Source organism: Aspergillus viridinutans (genome assembly GCF_018404265.1).
Source record: "Aspergillus viridinutans IFM 47045 DNA, scaffold_11, whole genome shotgun sequence".
In the NCBI taxonomy this organism is placed as follows: domain Eukaryota; kingdom Fungi; phylum Ascomycota; class Eurotiomycetes; order Eurotiales; family Aspergillaceae; genus Aspergillus; species Aspergillus viridinutans.
This window is the reverse complement of record NW_025091227.1, coordinates 419,211-439,122: the sequence shown is the minus strand read 5'-3', so window position 1 is coordinate 439,122 and position 19,912 is coordinate 419,211. Positions and strand designations below refer to the sequence as shown.

The 19,912-nt window shown below is 49.0% G+C and overlaps 8 protein-coding genes across 8 annotated transcripts; 4 read left to right on the top strand and 4 right to left on the bottom strand.

The window, feature by feature from the left end:
• Positions 1-1,115: 1,115 nt before the first annotated feature.
• On the bottom strand, positions 1,116-2,135 carry Aspvir_002312 (ankyrin repeat domain-containing protein; the record flags this gene model as incomplete). The annotated part of the gene is made up of 2 exons (XM_043273913.1): positions 1,116-2,039; positions 2,094-2,135. The coding sequence occupies 2 exons, from the start codon at positions 2,133-2,135 to the stop codon at positions 1,116-1,118; spliced, it is 966 nt and encodes a 321-aa protein (XP_043129848.1).
• Positions 2,136-4,551: 2,416 nt separating this feature from the next.
• On the bottom strand, positions 4,552-5,641 carry Aspvir_002311 (ADP-ribosylglycohydrolase family protein; the record flags this gene model as incomplete). The annotated part of the gene is made up of 3 exons (XM_043273912.1): positions 4,552-5,100; positions 5,149-5,428; positions 5,487-5,641. The coding sequence occupies 3 exons, from the start codon at positions 5,639-5,641 to the stop codon at positions 4,552-4,554; spliced, it is 984 nt and encodes a 327-aa protein (XP_043129847.1).
• A 1,338-nt stretch (positions 5,642-6,979) lies between these two features.
• On the top strand, positions 6,980-8,511 carry Aspvir_002310 (fungal specific transcription factor domain-containing protein; the record flags this gene model as incomplete). The annotated part of the gene is made up of 2 exons (XM_043273911.1): positions 6,980-7,990; positions 8,041-8,511. 2 exons carry the CDS (start codon positions 6,980-6,982, stop codon positions 8,509-8,511), a joined length of 1,482 nt encoding a protein of 493 aa, XP_043129846.1.
• Positions 8,512-8,798: 287 nt separating this feature from the next.
• Aspvir_002309 (NAD(P)/FAD-dependent oxidoreductase) lies at positions 8,799-10,195 on the bottom strand (the record flags this gene model as incomplete). The annotated part of the gene is made up of 2 exons (XM_043273910.1): positions 8,799-9,039; positions 9,093-10,195. The coding sequence occupies 2 exons, from the start codon at positions 10,193-10,195 to the stop codon at positions 8,799-8,801; spliced, it is 1,344 nt and encodes a 447-aa protein (XP_043129845.1).
• A 1,175-nt stretch (positions 10,196-11,370) lies between these two features.
• Positions 11,371-11,769, top strand: Aspvir_002308 (uncharacterized protein; the record flags this gene model as incomplete). The annotated part of the gene is made up of 1 exon (XM_043273909.1): positions 11,371-11,769. The coding sequence occupies one exon, from the start codon at positions 11,371-11,373 to the stop codon at positions 11,767-11,769; it is 399 nt and encodes a 132-aa protein (XP_043129844.1).
• A 1,212-nt stretch (positions 11,770-12,981) lies between these two features.
• Positions 12,982-14,225, top strand: Aspvir_002307 (putative aldo-keto reductase (YakC); the record flags this gene model as incomplete). The annotated part of the gene is made up of 6 exons (XM_043273908.1): positions 12,982-13,140; positions 13,195-13,273; positions 13,328-13,465; positions 13,516-13,596; positions 13,677-13,871; positions 13,930-14,225. 6 exons carry the CDS (start codon positions 12,982-12,984, stop codon positions 14,223-14,225), a joined length of 948 nt encoding a protein of 315 aa, XP_043129843.1.
• Positions 14,226-16,071: 1,846 nt separating this feature from the next.
• Positions 16,072-16,815, top strand: Aspvir_002306 (hemerythrin domain-containing protein; the record flags this gene model as incomplete). Its single annotated transcript, XM_043273907.1, has 2 exons — positions 16,072-16,413; positions 16,477-16,815. 2 exons carry the CDS (start codon positions 16,072-16,074, stop codon positions 16,813-16,815), a joined length of 681 nt encoding a protein of 226 aa, XP_043129842.1.
• A 157-nt stretch (positions 16,816-16,972) lies between these two features.
• Positions 16,973-19,885, bottom strand: Aspvir_002305 (uncharacterized protein; the record flags this gene model as incomplete). The annotated part of the gene is made up of 1 exon (XM_043273906.1): positions 16,973-19,885. One exon carries the CDS (start codon positions 19,883-19,885, stop codon positions 16,973-16,975), a length of 2,913 nt encoding a protein of 970 aa, XP_043129841.1.
• Between the last annotated feature and the right edge of the window lie 27 nt (positions 19,886-19,912).

Genomic DNA, 19,912 nt, shown 5'->3' with positions numbered 1-19,912 from the left:
TTTCCAAATTCTTGACCAGGAATGCGATATGCTTTATGCTGTATTCTGCCATCTTCCAACACTGGTCTCAGAACTGTTCTGTTCTGCTCTTGGTATTTCTGCATGGCCAGTAGATATAGGGATCCAGAATCGTCGCCATCTGAAGCATCCGCAACGACTGATGTTGAATTCTCTGTTTTTGTGAGCGAGTCCTTCTTCGTCCGCATACTCTCATTATCCGAGACAGAGGACATATGGTCCGGTGCCAGCGTCGACGAGGATCCAATATGATTGGTCCGTCGAGCCTTTGAGCGAGAGGTAGGTAATGGGCTATTAGCCTTATTACGCTTGCGCTTTCGTTTCTGCCCTGATGTTGTGAGATGCTTTTCCGTAGCTGATACCGTATTTCACCAGTATCCAGTTTGAAGATAGTTAGTACTGTCCTTCGTTGAAGAACACAAAGCAGGCTGTGCAAAGGAGTCCTGAGTTCCAGAGGTTGCATAATCGGAAATCCATTGGCGTCTCTATAAAAAGCCAGCGTTGCTAGAATCAGATACGAAAAGGTTGGAGAATACATTCATCATGTTGACGTCGTTGACAAATTCCGAAGGCCCACCATCAGTATATTTCTGAAGTTTAATTCGGGCCGCATCAACGTTCTAGATGTGAGTATGTTCAACATCACCCAATTGGAAAAGGAAAGGAAAAATTGAAGGCAAGCAATAATCCCAAGAAGCACTAGGCGATACCTAGTACATCATGTTAGGGTCATGTAAAATCATATGATATGATTTTCCCAAGCGGCACATCAGCCATCTTTACCCAATTTTGAACCACAAGGTAGTCCACAAGTGAGCAGTGGTAAGATCAATTCTGGCCAGCTACTGCGCTACACTACCTACATCATGGACTCAATGAGGATAATAATGAGTACCTCCCCTAGCAAAAGTAGTGCACATGATTAAATCAAATTTCGAAATCAACAACCATAAACAAGATGAAATATCAAGAAAACTAACTAATATAGAATGCCATATAATTTACATATAAAGTCTAATGATCATAGTTATTACTCCTTTCAATCTAATGACCTGTTCCATTCAACATGGCATCTATCGACCGGGGCAAGGATATCATCATCGCATTATGAACAGACCCCCAAAGTCTCCTCCGTGGTTTTGCAGCACACGACAGACCTCTCTATGTCCCTCCTTCGCAGCATAATACAAAGGCGTGAGAAACCCATTACATTGCGCATTGACATTCTCCTGTGCACCGCCATACCGCAACAGCCATTCACAAATGTCGACATGGCCCCTCTGCGCAGCCCAGTGGAGAGGCGTGTGTCCCCGAGCATCCTTCACCCTCACACTTGCCCCCAGCTCCACTAGCAATTGCACATTCGTCAGATTTCCATCCTCAAGCGCCCAGTGGACGATACTAGTACCCGTGTCGTCCACAGCATGTATGTCAGCCCCGTAATCAACCATTACCTTGATCAGGTCTGTATTGTTGCACCGCACAGCCATGCGTAATGGTGTCCCTCCACCTTTTGTGACTGCCCCCAGATCCCCGCCATGGTTGAGAATAAGCTCAACCATTTCTCGCGTGCCTTCTCCCGCAGCATAATGCAGACACGTCCATCCATGACTGGGACCAGCAGCATTGACATCCGCCCCACACTCAAGCAGCACTCGGCACAGATCCCATTCGCGGGCTTTTGCAGCCATCAGGAGCGTGGTTGCGCCCTGCCCGTTCCGCTGTTCAAGGGTCGCTGGATCCGTCGCTGCTATCCAGCGACAGATGTCCTTATGTTTCCGGCCAACAGCGTAGTGGAGTGGACTTCGACTGATGTCGTTCAGTCTCTGGAGGTTTCCCCCTCGACGGACGAGACGCTGTAGGAGAGATAAGTGATTTTCGTGCGCTGCAAAGTGCAGATAGGTGCCATTGTGACGGCTGGAACCAGGCTGGAGGAGTCGTTTGTATAGGGGGTCTTGTAATAGGCTGTACAGCGCTTTATTGACGAGGCTGAGGCGGTAGGTGTCGCCTGGCCAGTCTAGCTAATAATTATAAATATTGTAGAAAGGCAGGAGGAATCCACTTGTATTACTCACGTAGTCGACAGTTAAGAAGAGCGCTAGTTGCGTTGAACTCATCTTTGAAGCTGGATGAATCGTCTCGACCATTATGTATGAATGTCATGGCAGGAAAAGGATGATAATGGATCCGGACAGGAAGAGCCATCACTTTATATGGCCAGAGATAGATGTTGATCTCGTATTCTGTTCTACGTTTTCTATCTATAGTTAGGCACTGGTGATCAATACAAGCTGCGGATTCCTTTGGCCCCCTGGACACGCAGCTAATGTCAGAAACAATACTACAAGAAGTGAAAGGAAGTGCAGCACGAAAGGTAAGGTTCCTGGTCTAAGTGTCAAAATGCTCTATTTTGTCTCTTCCATCAGGAGCTTCTGCAAATGTATAGTCATTATCTGCTAGTGGGTTGTGCTGAAAGATAGACCCATTGCCATCATCCGGTGCAAGCTGAGTCGTATCATTGTCCGCAGTGTGTTGCCGCGAGCTGCCGGTTGGTCTGCTCTAGTCAATCGATACGTCACCTGTGGCCACTGAAGCATTCGGCTCCAATGCGGAGAATTCGAGATGAGAGTCCAAAATATGTTTCTGCACACTTGATTCCTGTATTGGAGCCGATCGCCTGGGACGATGATCAATACTGCAGCCCTCTTCCAGTTGGCGAAGGTAGCTAGGAAGACCAAATAATCAGCATCCGGTTCTTTGAGATGGGATCAGCGGTTCAAAAAAAACTCACCTTCCGGGGACGGATATCATCCGTTCTTCAGGAGGAAAGTTGCAGATCTTTGGCTATCACATCTCGTACAAGGCTGCGCCCCGGAACACTTGAGCTTCATCGAGCAACATCGCTCACAACTTTACTGAGTCAGTTATCAACCCTAAATAAAAAAACTGGTATATATGAAGGCTGACACATGCTCTTGCACCTCTTTTCTTTCCTTTGATCGGTCGTTACGGGATGCTGGCATGGCAGGCACGTTTCCATTAAGACAATTCAGATCATGTCAGAAACTGTGGAGTAACAATGCAGGCTTCGGCTTCGGCTTCCGACTCTCCCTTTATATACGCGGAGAGACCACTGCGGGTCTGGGCTGATGAGAACTGATCTTTTTCGTCAATCATCATGGAGAAAGTATGTTGTCCTCCCCATGTCCTCCTCGCACACGTCAATATAGTTGCCTACGGGATCAGCTCATCACAATCCAAACTTCATATAGTCTTCGCCGCTCTCGTAGCAAAAGACAGTAATATCAAACACGACCTCAAGATCGTCAACGACTTTGACCCCAATTATTATAGACACTTTTACCCGCCGCACATGCACGAGGACATGGCGAAGCAGAATTTCCACTTCCCTTGCACCTTCCGCATTTGTGCCACTTATTCATAACGGAACTTCCAGCCCCTTGGCAACTCGGGCAAGTTCTCCGATGACTGAAGAAAGTTCCAGTGTTCACTACGGTCATACCACCGCAGCACTCACAAATCTTTCGTTCACTTTTCCACCATCCACCGTGGCCTTGGCAGTTGGCGCAAATTGTGGTAATGGCGCCGGCGCCCTTGCATGTACGACACTTAGGACTCATGATGACTGTTGAATTATAAAAGCTTAACGGGAGGCAGCGGCCGAAGAATAGTAGAATGAAGGATATCTAGTTAGGTCAAGAATATCAGCCCTATGGGGTTACGTAGTCGATAGAAAGGAGAAATGATAGAGGCAGACCTTTTCTCTTGAAGCTCAGAGAGAATATGTCGAGGTGCACGACTTTTGATGTAGGTACAGTAGGGGAGGAGGAAATCTGCTGTTAAAGATCTGCTGGGGTGCTCTTGAAGAGAATGTCTGAAGATGGTCTATTCTAGAGAGCTTTAACCATGAGATGATTTAGTTGAATTATATTTCTGGTTCAGGTTACCATCCCAAAAAGTGCGTCGCGCAAGAGCCGCAAGACATTATGAATACCAGCTCATGCAACTCCGCCACGTCACAGACATACCAGCCTATAGAAAGGGATCCGGCCCACAAACGAGGCAGACAGCGAGGCGGCCATGAGGTCTGCCTGGGTTAACGGCTCCCCAGCTTCCCTTAGGAGCCTATAACAAGTGACTAGGAAATAGAGAAAATAAACGCCTCCATTTCCTACCAATCCCAACAGTCTCTCGCGGTTTTTGAGCTCGGATTGCAACATTATCTGTCAGTTGACCGAAATGTAACCGAGTAGCTTTTGTTGCTCTATAGTTGAATGCGGTCGCAAGTGTGACGCGACGAGCCTTGTCCGCTGAAAGATTTGGAGCGGAGATATATATTCAAAATGCGAAGAAGCCCCTGTAGGATTGACCTTCTCCAAACACAAACCCTGAATCAGTATACTTTGAGAAAATAGATCTCAGCTCCTTGTCAGATATAAATTCCCGCTCTTCTTCCATCTTAATGACTAGTGTCCATCTCTAGATTCTGACTTATTTATTATCACGAGCTCTTTAACTAAGAGAACAGAGACCGGATGCGATTTCTTCAACAACATCTTTCTTTTGCAGGCCTGCAATCCACTCAGCTGGTATCTCTTCGATCCCATAATATGCTCCTGCGAGCCCTCCATATACCGCCCCCACGGTATCGGCATCATAGCCCAGATTGACGACCTTGAAAGCTCCGCTTTCAAAGGTGCTTGTGGTGAAGAAAGCCCAGAGAGCAGCCTCAAGCGTGGAAAGGACGTATCCCGACGATTTGATATCATCTTCATCCGTGTTCTCCCAGTCGGAGAGAGTTGAATAACGGTCAAGCCGTTGCTTCACCTTAACATCTACGAAAGCCGTGCCAGTGAACTCTTTAGCAAGATCTTCCTTGCTAGCGCGATTCATAGCGCGCACAATGAGTCTGGTGTAGATCTGGCAGCACTCGGCACACGTGGGGTAAGGATGAGTGGCATTTGAGGAAACAGCAGCGTTGGACAATGCCCTGTCCGTGTCTCGGAAAAACACAAGTCCAATGGGTGCAACGCGCATGAGGGAGCCGTTTCCACAAAACATCTACCACCATCAGTATTGTATCTTCAGTCTTGGAGACCATGCACTTACTTCGCGCTTCAAGGCTTTGTCGATTTCAGGTTGTCCGCCCTCATGACCGTTCGGGTCATCTGCGCGGATATGAGGCGACCTGTCAAAGTAGTGTTTCCAGATCATCAATGCTTGTCTGGTTCCACCCCCAATATCGAAGCATTCATCAGTAGCTGATAAGTAGCCATTCTCGTACCACTCGATATAGTTACGAATTGCAGCCTGAGGGTTGAAGTTGCCTTTTGAGGCGATGAGTGACTGAGCAAGACATAAGGTCATGGATGTGTCGTCAGTCCATGTGCTGTGTTCTTCTTGATTAGTTTGGGTGCGAATGGTAAGGACATGTGACGAATGCTCACCCGGGTGGAACATCGAACGTGTCATTGTGCATGAAGTGGGTTACTGGCGGGAAACTGCGCCGTGGTTGGAACTCTACCGGCCCGCCGAGGGCATCAACAACTGCCACGCCAAAGATAGATCCTTTGATTCTAGACTGCACTGTCGGGTTTCCCATGTTTTCAGGGCAAATATGGATTATGTGGGAGCATCCAAGTGATAGTTAGATTGTTATTGCTAACCAAACAGGACTGATACGGATCTGGGTGATAAATGTGTCAACCTGTGGGGTAAAGTCAGGCAGCTGAGAGAGATAGGGGGGCCGCAGCCGCATTTATACGAGCATTTTACGAGTGAAGGAAGACTGTGGCTATGCAATGATGGCGGGATGGCTGAGCATCCTTGGTTATATGTGCTAACAGAGTAACAGGTGCAATCCATATTCAACGACGAATATATTTTTAAGAAACTCGATTGATCTGAAGTTCTGAACGTTGTGTCTGAGGAGACTCGATTGATAGTTGAAAAGCGAGGGCGCCCCATTGGTCCAGGCGTCTGCTCACGTGGTTGGTACAACTACCTTCACTTACATAATGCTCGCTCACGTGATTTTTGCTATCCCCCAAAGAGCATCCTCATCAACGGCATCCGACTTTCAATTGCAACTCCCATTCGTGATGAATGCCACTGATGACAATATTGCCATCCATAAAGTATCAGTACAACGTGCGCGTCAAGCATGTGGACCCTGCCGGTATGTACAACTAATGCGTGGTTCTTTTCGCCTTTTCGTAACCCACCCACGTGATTCCGTGATTCGATCAAGCAGACAACTAACTTTCATTGTTTGCATCAAGTCGAAAAAAGGCTCGTTGTCCAGGCGAGAAGCCGACTTGCTCACTATGTCGGAGACTCGGTCAGCGGTGTACATACACCGCGCGGCGGGCAGCCAATCGCGCTTCATCAGAAGCACTTTCGGGACTCGATCAACAGCGCACCCTAGATGACGGGTTGCCAGGAAATGTTTCGAACGCTCAGCAGTTCCGGCGTATCGAAGAAAGACTGGATGCGATGACGACCCTTCTCCAGTATGTCCTCCTCAAGTCTAAACGCCTTTCTTCGTTTGCTTCAATCACTGATATTTTTCTGACAGAGAGAGGTTGCCGGCAAGCAGTGCCGTGAATAGAGCACCCGAAAGGATGAAGAATCCAAATGCGGGAGATACGGTATCATGGTATGTATTTGACAATTTTCATTCCCATTGCGATGAACTGTGTAAGTAATGAAGTCAAGTGTCCCCTTTCAGCCGGGATACATCAGATCTCAGGTGGAGATATACCTGGACCACTTTCATGACCAGCCATACTGTGTCTTCTCGAGAGATAGGCTCATAAGAGATGCGGAAACCTTGCCTTCAGAGGTCATTTTTCCCCTTGTCGCCCTTACCTCTCGTCTCGCCAGTAAATCATCTAGGGGCCGGCAGACAGATGTGGCTAATACAGGAAATTGTACTGATATGGCTTGGAACATTCTGGCTAGTCAGTACAAGACAGGAAACCTGTGTCTTTCTTTCCTACAAGGCACGTTCCTGATGGTTCAACTAGATCTCTCCAATGGCCGGTCAGATCGAGGTTACAGTAGTGTCGCTCTGGGACTTCGAGCACTACAGTCAGGGGGCCTGAACAGAAGCGATGGCTACACATCGCTTCAGGATAAAGCAGATCAAGAGGACTGGAAGCGCATCACGTGGGCGTTTTTCATGATTGACCGCAATTATAATGCCTCCCGCAACTATTCGATCTGCCTGAGAGACAAGCACTTCACACTACCCTTTCCTTCTCCGGATGCAACTGGTTCAGATCATGAAGGGCCAACATCTTGCGGAAGACTGTACGATGCGCCTGGGAACCTAGGAAAAAAGGTAGATAACGGAATTATGGCCTGTCTCATCCGCCTTTCCTCGATCTGGGGCAAGCTCACAGAGTACGTCTTCGAGCCTTCTGATGCGGATAAACTACCCCCATGGCAGTCAGGCTCGACATTGGCAGGGCTAGAGTCGGACTGGATGCAATTCCAAACGCATTTTGCGGATACGCACCGCTACATGAACGTTGATTTTCGACGCCGAGCGCGCGAGGAGCCGGGCTCGCGTACTTACTTGTCTACCTGGCTATGCGTTCAGTTTCTTTTCCATTCGGTACAGGCGTTGCTGCACCACCCATTCGTCATCACGAGTAAGCTTCGCCAGTACGGACAAAACATACCATCTACCTTTCTGCAGAAATCTCACGAGAGCTCCGTCATCCATTCCAGATGGATTGCCCGGTTTGTGCGGGAAATGGCCGAGGTGGACTTCGAGCTCTATGACCCTTTCATTGGGTACCTCTGCGCGATTGCGGCCACGATCCAGTTGGAGCATACGCAAAGTAAAAAGCAGCAAGTTGCCCGCCTGGCCAAGAACGACTACAAAACACTTGTGGCGTTCGTGACAGGTTTATCTGCGTACTGGGGGAACATGAGAGTATTGGTGCGTTAACCCGAATTGGCAATTGGGACAGCACTAATGGTCTCCATCAGGCCGATCGGTTAAACAAAATTGCTGAACGACGCAAGGACTACGGTTCACTGTATGATAATCAGGGAGAGTTCTCCGGTATTCTTCCCTGCATGCCAGCCTCATCTGATTTACCTCGCATGTCCGCTGAGGACGAGGCTCTGATGTGGGATATTCTTGACTTTGGTACATCCTGCAGTTTTGCCAAGGTATCTATATTTGATGCTTCCTGCTCTTCGCCCGATCAGCATATGGAAGGTGTGTCTGTTCTGCCGCCTCTTGACGACTTCTTTCCGACAGGACATGATGTAGTAGGCGAGGTGGTGGTCAATCAGCAAACACCCCGAGCTCAAGAGCATCAACAGGCTACAAACTCTCTTGATCGCATTCTTCCACCGGAGTGGCCGATTTCAGATACTGATGAGATGGGATTGACAATGCCTGATGTTCCGGACTGGATGCTCTTTGGAGGTTACCTGCCGGAGCAGTTGTAATTCTAACCTGCCCGCTTGTTGACTATTGGAAGATTTCCCACACAAAGTGGCAATTCCGACCTAGCATGGAGTAAGCGAGCATTCCTGATCCGGCGTGTGCGCTTGAGACTCGCGGAATAGTCTCGACCAACGCTCTTACTATCGTTACACCACTCCATATCTTGCCCAAATGGAGGACGATATCTGGGCCAACCTCAGACGCAGACCACAATCGATTCGTCATAGTCTAATTATATTATGCATTATGTACAAGCATCGAAGCCCACGTGCATTTTCTTCCTGGCCTTCTAGATCTTACTTATTCTCACTGATGCACTCGTCATTGCAGCAGTATACATCTCCCGCTCTTGAGGTGTCATCTCTCGTCTCTCGGGACCTCCACGACTGCCATCCCCATGAAAAGCATTCTCTTGGAACATTTCACGGAACTGTGTGGGGAATTTCCATTTATCCAGCAGTTCGCTCGGCAGCTTCCGCTCGATACTACCGACAATGTACTTTCCCAGGACAGGGAGGAATTTGAAAGCACTATGCTTCTGTCAGCTTCGTCGATACGGCTATTCTCGCAGCGCTTCACCTACTGTCCGCTTCCGCCTGTTGCAATAAACAGGTTCTTGTGCTCAGGATGATAGTCGAAGATGAAGTCTCCAGTTGGCGTGTCGTTGTACCAACACAAACCCACCTTCTCGAATTCCCGTTCGCCAAATTCAGGCAAAATATCTCTCAGACCCGCCAAAAGCCGTTCCATTCCGTCTGCAGGAATGAAGTTGGTTCGTGCAGAGACAGCGGAGCTTGGTGGTGCAGATACAGCTTTTGGATGTGGCGATGTATACCCGAATCCGTGCACGGCTACTTTCAGGTACCCCGTGGCCTCATGGATGGGGAAACAGAAGAAGCCTGTTGAAAAATTGAAGTAGATGGGGAGGTCCTTAAGCCGAATCATCTCCTCGGGTGTCAGACGAAGCCATCCAACAACCTGTCCAGCAGCCACCATCGAGTTCCACGAGGGGATGAGACTCGCCGTCCAGGCGCCAGTCGCAACGATAAATCTATTACCAGTGATGCGGTTACCATTGAGAGTTCGAACGGCATCAACCCTCCCATTCTGCCCATACTCGAACTCGACGACATGGCCATTCGGACCGGTAATAAAGCTGACTCCCGCCGCCACGCAGCGACTCGCAAGTCTCTGAATTGCTAGTCCCGCATCCGCCCAGCCAGCATTGGTATTGTAGAACCCGTCAAAGCCAGGCGTTGCCAGCTTCCCACTCAACACAGGGAACCGTTTCTTCGCCTCCTCGACGCTGGAAACAGCATGCCACTCCTGCCCCATTTCCGTCAACACCTGCCGCGTCCTGCGGGTGTACCCAGCCGCACCGGCCTGCACCGGCCGCCCCGGGGTTCCTTCCTGCGACACCCATAGACAGGGCGTCTGGTGGAATGCCTCCGAGTACTCGGTTGTCTTCCACAGGTCGTACGCCTCTTTGGCGATCTGGGCGTAGACTGGATCGCCGTAGTCGAATCGGATGATGCGCGAGATGTCGTTACTGCTCCCATCTGGAACCGGGGGCATGCATCTGTCGAGGACAGTGACGGATGTGTGTCCGTCCTGGGCGAGCCTTAGGGCTGTGGAGAGCCCAAAGGCACCGGCGCCGATGATGATGAAGCCATCGTTCTTGTTCATCTTTCGCGTTCTTTTAGGATGATTGAAGAACCTTTACATCTGGATTCCATTAATAAATTGAGGACATATCTCGACATTTATATGTCAATGGCGAGGACAGAACCGGTATCGACTCAAACTCACGGCCCGTGAGCCCGACACACCTGTTCACTTGAAAATAGGCCGATGAGCCGGACCGTACACGGACCGTCCCCACATTCGGTAATGAAGAACCAATTGACCAATGAAAAGCCTAGAAGTCTATACTGTACGAGAGCAACAAGTTCGCCTTCATTCTCCGCGCAGATACTTTTGACCGGCTTAACATAATCACATAATTTTACCCATCCCCAAAGAGCATCATCCATCCACGACCTAATCGACCAATCAAAGCCTAGAGGCTAGATTTAGAACATTTCAGACCGTGGAGTCCGGGTTGGTAGGGTCCGGGATATGGTAACCTCCAGCGTTGTAGCAGGCCCAGGAGGGACAAAAAACAGGACCATTTGCAGGAAGCGCAGTGCCTGGGGCGGAGACATTCCCAGGAAATTGTTGTAGACATACTAAGAGCAGGTTAGTGATATAGACCGTGTCAGGAGCTAATTAATGCAGTAACCAGTCATATACCTGCTCATCCCTCTGATATATATCAGTAGCTCAATGTCATTGGTATTTATGTGCGTATATTGTTTGCTGACTGTGGGTATGTTGAATTGACCATGGATCCGAAGGCTGGTAAACTAACATTAAACATTGAATGATTGTGCTATCCAGCATCAAGCTGGCCTAAGCTTTTGTGGGGTAATTTCTCTTAATAGTGCTTGTGTCCTACTGTCAGTTGTGATCATAAACATGCTAATGTATTCCGGAACCTATTCTCACAAAATGACCAGGAGATAACCAGGATATGAGAATCCCCAAAAGATTACTTGGTATGCGGCCGCGGATACATCTCTACTGTTATTTATCATCATGCTGCGGCTTGAGATCCTACTATGTACTGTGAAATATTTATATGCCGCAGAACATTAGCTTATCCACAGGAAAATATAAATAGGCATTTATCGTGCCACCCATACTTCCAATTGAGAATTCATCTTTATCACTGAACGACGTCGTCCACAGAGCTTTACAAAGCCCTTCTCACCAGCGGCCTCAGCGAAATTTGTAATGATGCGTCCCTCATCTTGCGCCAAATGTCTCGTTTACAGCACGAAGGCTGGCCCGACTCAGTAGGCTGGAAAAACAAGGCCGCCCTTAAAAAAGCCGCAAGTGATACAGTAGGACTCACCAAGGAGCCGCTCAAAGCCACTGAGCCTGACAAAGGCACGCAGTTCGCGAAGATTATCAAAGAGGGAGCAAGCTATCTCCTCAGGAGTGTAGTAACGAGTGGGGGTGAAGGACGACGCCAGTATGAGCTGGATCTCGAACAAGCTTGTGCCGCATTTCTCAAGATCGCTATGAATATCAGAACACTACTCATGGATCTCCTACTAGAAGAGGAGAAGGCGCTATATGCTTTGGGGCAAGAAGAGATGTTGTCAAGTGAAATGGAAAGAATGACATTGGTCACAGCGGTCCATCGAGCTGCGTGACCCTTGTCAAGCGTCAGCAGTACGTGGATAGAAGACAATATAGTGCGGCGTGTTTATTCTTGGATTGGTAACAAGACTTTATAATACGCCTTACTTCCGTTTAACAGTATTCCATGCATAAAACATAATGTCACTAGGCATACGCCTCTGAGCCTGGAAGTTGAAGAGGTAATGAGGGTGATCATCAGACTCCTCTTAGACAGAGGATGCAGTCCTGATTCTCATGATGAAATGTTAAATGCGCCAGTACGTATAGTTGAAAGACTTGGGAATGATTGCATTCTCCAAACGTTGAAGGAGAAGAGCAAACCTTTTATTCCAAAAAGGCCCCCGATGAGCAGGCGCGCACGAAGGCGAAGAGTATCTAATAAGCATGTGCCATGAGCGATAACTGGCTTTCCTCTTCCCCCATCCCCCGACCCATCATTTCAGGACGTCTATCCAGAACCACAGGCTCCCTTAATCCTTCTTAGGTCTGTCACCAGAGAATGCCAAGCCTACGTTTCCGTCATCGAATGAAACATGATGGAGTCACGGTAATCTCACCAGGTTATGCATACAGTGGATCATTCTCAGTTAGTCGCTTTTGATCGCTACAGGTTAGAAGAAGAGGCATGACAAGGAAGAGACTGGGTTGCATGTCAGCATCACAACGCTGATTCTGATGGCGGGGTGGATGGGTATAGAATGCGTGGTGGGGAGATGTGTGGACAAGGGGAAGGTGAGAGCAACCAGAACCATCTATGCAGGATGAATCACCTAGGTGATCAACCAGCTTCTCAGCTTGGCAACGAACTCACTTTTTCAGTTATCTAATACTATGAACTTGGGACCAATTCTTGAGTTAAAGTTGTTTTGCCGAAACCCTCATAACCAAATCCGTTGACCCACATCCCGGAGTCAGCACCGGAGTTATGGCTGTATCGGTTTTAAGAGCATGGCTAAGCTCAAACATGTCAGCAATTAGTATCAGATGGCTATCAGCACTCCATAATTCCCCGAACTTTAGCCACATGATTGGTCGAATAGTATCCATTGTATGATATCACAGCATATTCTACCAATACGCCGATCTTTATACACCGCAATGATGAGCACTTCTCAGCAAGGTATATATATTCGTGTATCGCCGCAACCGACATCAAGAGAAAGCAAGTAGATCAAAATCCTGAATCAACTGTGACACCTCTACCATTTCTTTCAGGAGCAAAGATGGTCAAAACACTCCCCTTCGGCGATATCGAAGTGCCTTCACCTGGCTTTGGTGCCATGGGCTTAAGCTTCGGCTTGGGTACCAATCTCACCTTCGAGCAAGCAGAGCCGGTTCTTATGAAAGCGATTGAACTAGGGTGTACATTCTGGGACACTGCTGTGAGTTCAGTACCCCCGACATCCCAGACACAAAGCCTAACACATCAAGCAAAGGTCGTCTACCAAGCTGGTGTGAATGAAAAACTGCTGGGCGATTTCATCCGGAAACACAATGTCCGGGACAGGGTCTTCAGTGAGTCACTCTTGCTGTCTGTCTACTCTGTCATAAGTTAACAGAGCCCGCTAGTTGCGCCGAAATGCGGTTTCAACGTTGCAGATTTCTCCGTCACCAATTCCGCTGCTCATATCAAGGAGTATATCGATGGTACCATCGAGCGACTTGGCTTCGCGCCTGACCTCTATTACTTGCACCGGATCGATCCTAGTACGTCTCAATCATATATAATCCCTAACGGATACTAAAGAGGTGGTCAGAAACACCACTCGAGGAGTCGATCCCTGCCCTCGATGAGATCCGCAAGGCCGGCAAGACCAAGTATATTGGTCTCTTGGAGTGTTCGGCTGCGACACTGCGCAAGGCCAACTCAAATGAGATTTTCCTTCCGTTCTCCTCGCGTCTTACTAACAGATGGCAGTCGCCAAGATCGATGCCGTGCAAGCGGAGTATTCTGCATTCGAGACCATCCATGAGACTGACGGTCTCATTGACGCATGCAGAGAACTAGGAGTCGCTTATGTTGCCTACAGTCCGCTGGGACATGGCTGGCTCGTCGACGACTTCCAATACAAGTCTCCTGATGACTTTGCCCCGGATGATTTCCGCCGGAGGAGTATGCTATCCCTGGAGCTAATGGACAATATAAACATTTGCTAATGCTGATGACCTAGGCCCCAAATTCCAAGGGGAGAACTTCTACAAGAACAGAGCAATCGTGGAGGAGATCAAAAAGCTTGCTGCTCGGAAGAATTGCACCACCAGTCAGATAGCGCTGGCCTGGGTCGCCGCGCAGGGATTCATTGCTATTCCCGGTACGACTAAGGCTAGCCGGCTCGAGGAGAACTGGGCGTCTAGGGAGATTGATTTGACCGAGGAGGAGAAGCAGGAGATGCGGAGAATCATTGACGTGGCGAAGCCGTATGGGAATAGGTACGCGCCTGAGCATCAGGCTTTGGTGGGACATTAGTTTACCATGAGTCTAAACGGGAGAGAATTTCCAGCAGTTTCTGTAGATTTGACATAGAGCTGCAGCTCAGTCGCACTAACTTTAGACAATATACTGTTGTCATCTCACCTTTGTATCTCTTTGAACATTCTTCTGAGAGGTTCTATATAGCGTTGCAAGCGCAGCAACAATGTTTGCTTTATTTGCATGTCTCAAGGGAGCTTCGTAATAGTCAGAGTAATGGGTGCTTTGCAACAGGATACCTTCCATATAATAGGCAAAGCTTAGCCAGCAAGGGGGGCTAGTGGTCTTAGCCTGATACGACCTGCCGATTCTGGCCATTTGTCTTAGCTTTGTCAGGAGAATGTATTTACCCTATTCCTCTATATTTCCGTCGGGGATATTTAAAACCTTGGGAAGGTGGTATCTCATAGCGTATAGATCGCTTTGTTTTGCCTGTCGAGGACGATGCGCTATCTGCGGCTATCAACAAGGCCACCACCGAATGTCGCTTGTATTCATGCCGACCAGAAGGACTTTGGATTTGATCATTTCAGATACATCGATCGCCAGGGGTTTTTGGATGGGTAGACTTAGGGACTTCAGCAGGTCTTAATGGATTGAAAGAAAGATAAATCAAGCATGGTCAAGTATGTAGTGAGTCTAGGAGAGACCCAAGTTACAAGTACTTAGGGTTCAGGGATGCTGAAACTAACTAGTAAGATGGTTCTAAATAGCTCACAGAACCTTGATAAACATGCAGGGCAATTCTTCTACTATAATAAGTATTAATGGAACTACATATTTCCTTCCCTTTTATTGGACGCTCGTGCATCTCCACCAAACCTTGGGTATTATCTGCAGGGCAGTTTTGTTCTGCGAACCCTTCGCTCTAAAAAAACAATGTTATCAGGCGTCAATCAGTCTGCTTATGGCGCTTCCGCCATTGTCACCATACTCGGCTAAAAAACCCAGACATACGGTGGTGCCAAAGCAATGCCTTAGTGTGGAATGTCTTGTAATGGCGACATATGAGGTTATCCAGTCTACGCTTGTCTACCTACTAAGAAGTTCAAGGGATGTTTCTTGACATCATTGAATCTATTAAAGTAGGTCTTTTGAAGCACACTAGAGGTGTCTGCTGCTCTTTGTAGAGATGGTGACCTAGCAACGCCAATACCCCAAGGTAAATTGAACAGTAGAAATTCAAATTGGAATCTTGTCGCCTTGGTCGTATGATCTGAGTCGTTGTACATCAACAATTGCCTGATTGTGCACGTATGAGACCTCGATCTCGATCTCGATATCGATCGAATGCTGCGAATATCTTGATTCTATTCGGTTGTTTGCATCACCAGGCGGTCATAGTACCCTGTCACCAGTAGCAGAATGCTTGAATCAGATGATAGGTATTAGCAACAGAATAAGCTATGTCAATGACATTGAGAGTTTTCCGCACCTATCACGCATTTTTCTGTATTGGCATAGCTCATACTTGGGTACTGATTCCAATGACTCGAGATGCTCCTTGATTTCTAAATTCCTCGTTTCAGGGAAGTTCCAGAAATGTGCGTACGTCACTGTGAACAGTATAGTCTAGATCCGTTGTATCAACACCAGGATAATTCAAGAAAAGAATGCAACCATAGCGACAAGTCTAGAACATGACGTGGACATGACATTTATTGGCATCTATTACTTGGTAATTCTCGCTGTGTGATTGGCCACCCCGGATCTGTGGGGCATGTGGGGATGATCTGCCTCCAGTTATCTGCCGAAGTATACCACTCACAACCACCGCAAGTATATAAAAGTACCTCTACAACAGCCTCAACCCCTTAGCACAGCCTACAACATATCTATAACCATGTTCCCCCGCTGTCTCGCCTCCAGAACACTCACTCTCAGACCATCCACAGTCACACCCATCACATCCAGACTCATCCAGAACCGCACCTTCGCATTCACATCGCCCACCATGACTCGCCTCGCAGACGCAATCAAAGACGACCACCGCGAGCTCGAAGAAGCCTACAACAAGATCCTCTCTGCCAAAACCTCCGATGAAAAAACCCGCTGGCAGAACCAGTTCACATGGGAACTGGCCCGCCACTCCATCGGCGAGGAGCTGATCGTCTACCCGCTCATGGAGAAGAACCTCCCTAAAGGCAAGGCGATGGCCGATAAGGACCGCGCGGAGCATCAGACTGTATGCCTTCCCCTCCTTCCCTCCCTTCTTTTAACTATGAGTGTTGGTGTTAACGAGAAATAGGTCAAAGAACACCTCTACAAATTCCAGGGCCTCTCCACCGAGGACCCCGAGTTCGAGCCCACGCTCAAGTCCCTCTGGACTAATCTGAGCCAACACATCAAGGAAGAAGAGAGCGAGGATCTGCCTTCGTTGGAGAAGACGCTTGACCAGGACGACTCGGAGAACCAGACGAAGAAGTTCATGCGCACGAAGAAGTTTATCCCGACGAGGAGCCACCCCAGTGCGCCTGATAAGCCGCCGTTTGAGACTGTAGCCGGGTTGCTGGCTGCGCCGATTGATCATCTGGCGGATTTGTTTAGGAAGTTCCCTGAGGAGTCGAAGAGTCAGTTGCCGCCTTGAACTTCTTGATTTTTACGTTGGTAGCTTAAGGGGCAGTTGGAGTTGTGAAGTTGCTTGTTTATGAGTTATATGATTAATGTGTGTATAGTTAAATGCAATTGAAACATTAAGTGGATGAGGTTCAATAAAGTAATTAGAAAGATAAGGATAAGGGAGATTAGTTGGTAGGGCAGGCTCCAGCCCCCTTGGACGTTTTAGTCACGGTCTCCGTCTGCGTGACTGTCGTCTTTACCGTCGTCGTCTTGGTACTGGTGGCCCGGGAAGTAACCGTCGCCGAAGGGGTAAGACTATGTGTTGTCGTCTTTACAATTGTGCTTGTAGGAGTGGCGAGCGTGACTGTTGAATGGACCGTCGAGACGGTCGACTTGGTCACGGTGACTGTGCTCCGAGGAAGCGAGACGGTCGATTCGATTGTCGTTGTCTTGATGCTGGTGACGGTCTGAGTGGCGCCAACCACTGTGGTAGTTGATGTCTTGGTTGCGAGCGAGGTAACAGTCCCCGTGGTGGTAGAGGCCTTGAGGGTGGTGGTCTTCCCGATGGTTGAGATGCTGGTCTGCGTGACATAGCTGGTTACCGCTGGGATAGTGCTGGTCGTGCCCTTGGTCACGGTCGACAGGACGGTAATGGTGCTAGCTGACGCTGGGATAGTCGTCGTCTTGCCGGTCGTCTTAGTGGTCACCACAGTGACAGTATCGGTTGATGCAGGAAGCTTGACGGTGGATGTCTTGACAATTGTTGTGAGCGTGGTGTAGTCGGTGACTGTCACAGCGGCAGCAGCTCGAGGGATTACATTCCGCTTCATCTTTGCTGCTGGAACACAGCTAATCGTAGTCGTGATGGTCTTGGCTTTGGAGACTGTGGAGGTGACGCTGACGGTGCTTGTCATAGCCTTAGCCGTGATAGTGGTGGTGCCGCCAGTACCCGTAGTGACGGTGACGGTTGAAGTTACCTTGACTGTTCCCGGAGTGGAGGTCGTGACAGTAGTCGTTGTGGTCACTGCCGTTGATGTTGTCGTTACTGCTTTGGCCGTCACCGTGGTGGTTGTGGCAGAGGTCAATGTGCTCTTGACGGTGACAGTAGACGGCGCCTGGGTAGTTGTTGCAATGACTGTGGTAGTTTCCTTTAGCGTGCTCGTACTCGTGCTTGGAGCCGGTGTGATGGTGAGTCCGACATCACTGGTAATGACAACCTTCTTCGTGCTCCACACCGTTGGCTCAGTAACAATCACAGTGTCTGTGATTGTAGTCTTCTGCGTCGTTGTCTTGAAAGACTCGGCCGCAGTCAGAGTTGTACCCACATCTTCGGTGACGGTATACTTGACCGTGGATGTCTTGTCGGTAGAAGTCAAAGTCGTGTACACAGTCTCCTGATCCGTCACGGTCACTGTCGTTGTCACGGTCGAGGGTGTAACGACGGCACTGGAAGTAGGCGTAGCTGAGCTCACAACCGCACTCGTGCTGATTGCAATTCCAGGCACGAACGGGGTTCCACTGACATGGGTGAAATCAATCCAAGATGTAACGGCAAAGAAACTCGACAGCTGGAACTGAGAAATGCTGCTACCATCCAATTGAGTTGCAAACGATGCACGCTGAGCAGTCGACGCGCCAGGACCATAGTTGCCATATTCTCCGAACACCACCCCATCGGTGTTTGGAGCGCTCGAGGACCACCGCTCCCATCCAGCAGCAGTCACACATGAGTCAAGGTATGAATCTACGTATGCCACCCGAGCAAAAGAGTTCCATGGCCTGCCGAGCGAGATATCGGACATTGTCCCGGCACCCGTAGAGGGAACGATGGTACACTGGTCGAAGACGAACCCAGCGGCAGTAGTATTCGTGGAGCGCTTATCGGCCGTCAGATTGATGCCATCTTCGTTAGGCGCAATAGTCGACTTGAGGAAATAGCCAGCTCCCGATCCCCAGATCATATCGATGTTCCCCTCGATGTAGCTGTTGCTAGCGAAGAAATATCCATTGATCAAGAGCGCATCCTGGTTTCCCTTCACCTGGCAGCCGTACAAAGCAGCATACTTGCTTGACTTGACTGCAAAACCGAGAGATGCATAGTCCTTAGCGGTGCCAAAGTTGTTGACAAAGTTGATGTTGATAGCCTGGAAGTAGTTGCCGGTGCCATAAACAGTGGCACTATCCGAGTTGGACTGGTCGGCCTGGGTATCGACACCAGCATTGTACTGGATAGTGACCTGGTTGCTATTGTAGTCGAAGGTCGAGGTTGAGTAGCCGATGAAAATCGTGGTTCCGGAACGATTGAGCACAAGCTGCTCCTCGTAGACACCCGGGTAGATGAATACCGTGGGTGTCACTTTACTGGAGGTGGGCAGGGCATTGAGCGCACTCTGGATAGTGTCGTAAGTAGTCACATTTTCAATCGCCGTCTTCGACACGATGTACGCTCCAGCAGGAGGAACAGTTCCACCATACGCTGCTGGGATAGCAGTAGGAGTAGCGGTCGGTGTAGCCGTAGTGGTCGGGGTCCCGGTTGGGATGGTAACAGAGCCCCAGTATGTCAGATCAATCCAGTCAGTCGATCCCATGACTGCCTCAAGTGTATAAGTGTCCGAGGTAAGTAGAGTACAATTGCCAAAAGCCTGTCGAGCGACTGCATTATTCTCCCAATTACCCGGCCCTGAATTGTTGAACTCGGCGAACGTGATGTGGTCCGTACGGGGGTCAGTGGTACTCCAGATCTTCCATCCAGAGGGTTGGATAACATCACTCAAGAACGAATTCTTGACGACCACCAGGGCATAGGCGGAGTACGGACGACCGAGATACACGCTCTTGGTCAGATCGACCGTTGCATCCGGAGCGGCCTCGAATGTGCACTCATCGAATATGTACCCACCGACAGCAGAAGAGGATGCTCGGCTTTGCGCCGTAATGGCAGATTTGGCTCTTTTGGCCCCAATGGTGCATCCCTTGAAGTAGGCCTTGGAGTAGCCCCAGATGAAATCGATTGTGTGAATGTTACTCTCTCGCCTATGCTTCCAAATCAAGCTTAGCACCTCACGCACCATCTTCTTCAGCCTGGCAGATAGCTTCATCTTAGATAGTTCAACAATCAAGTCACA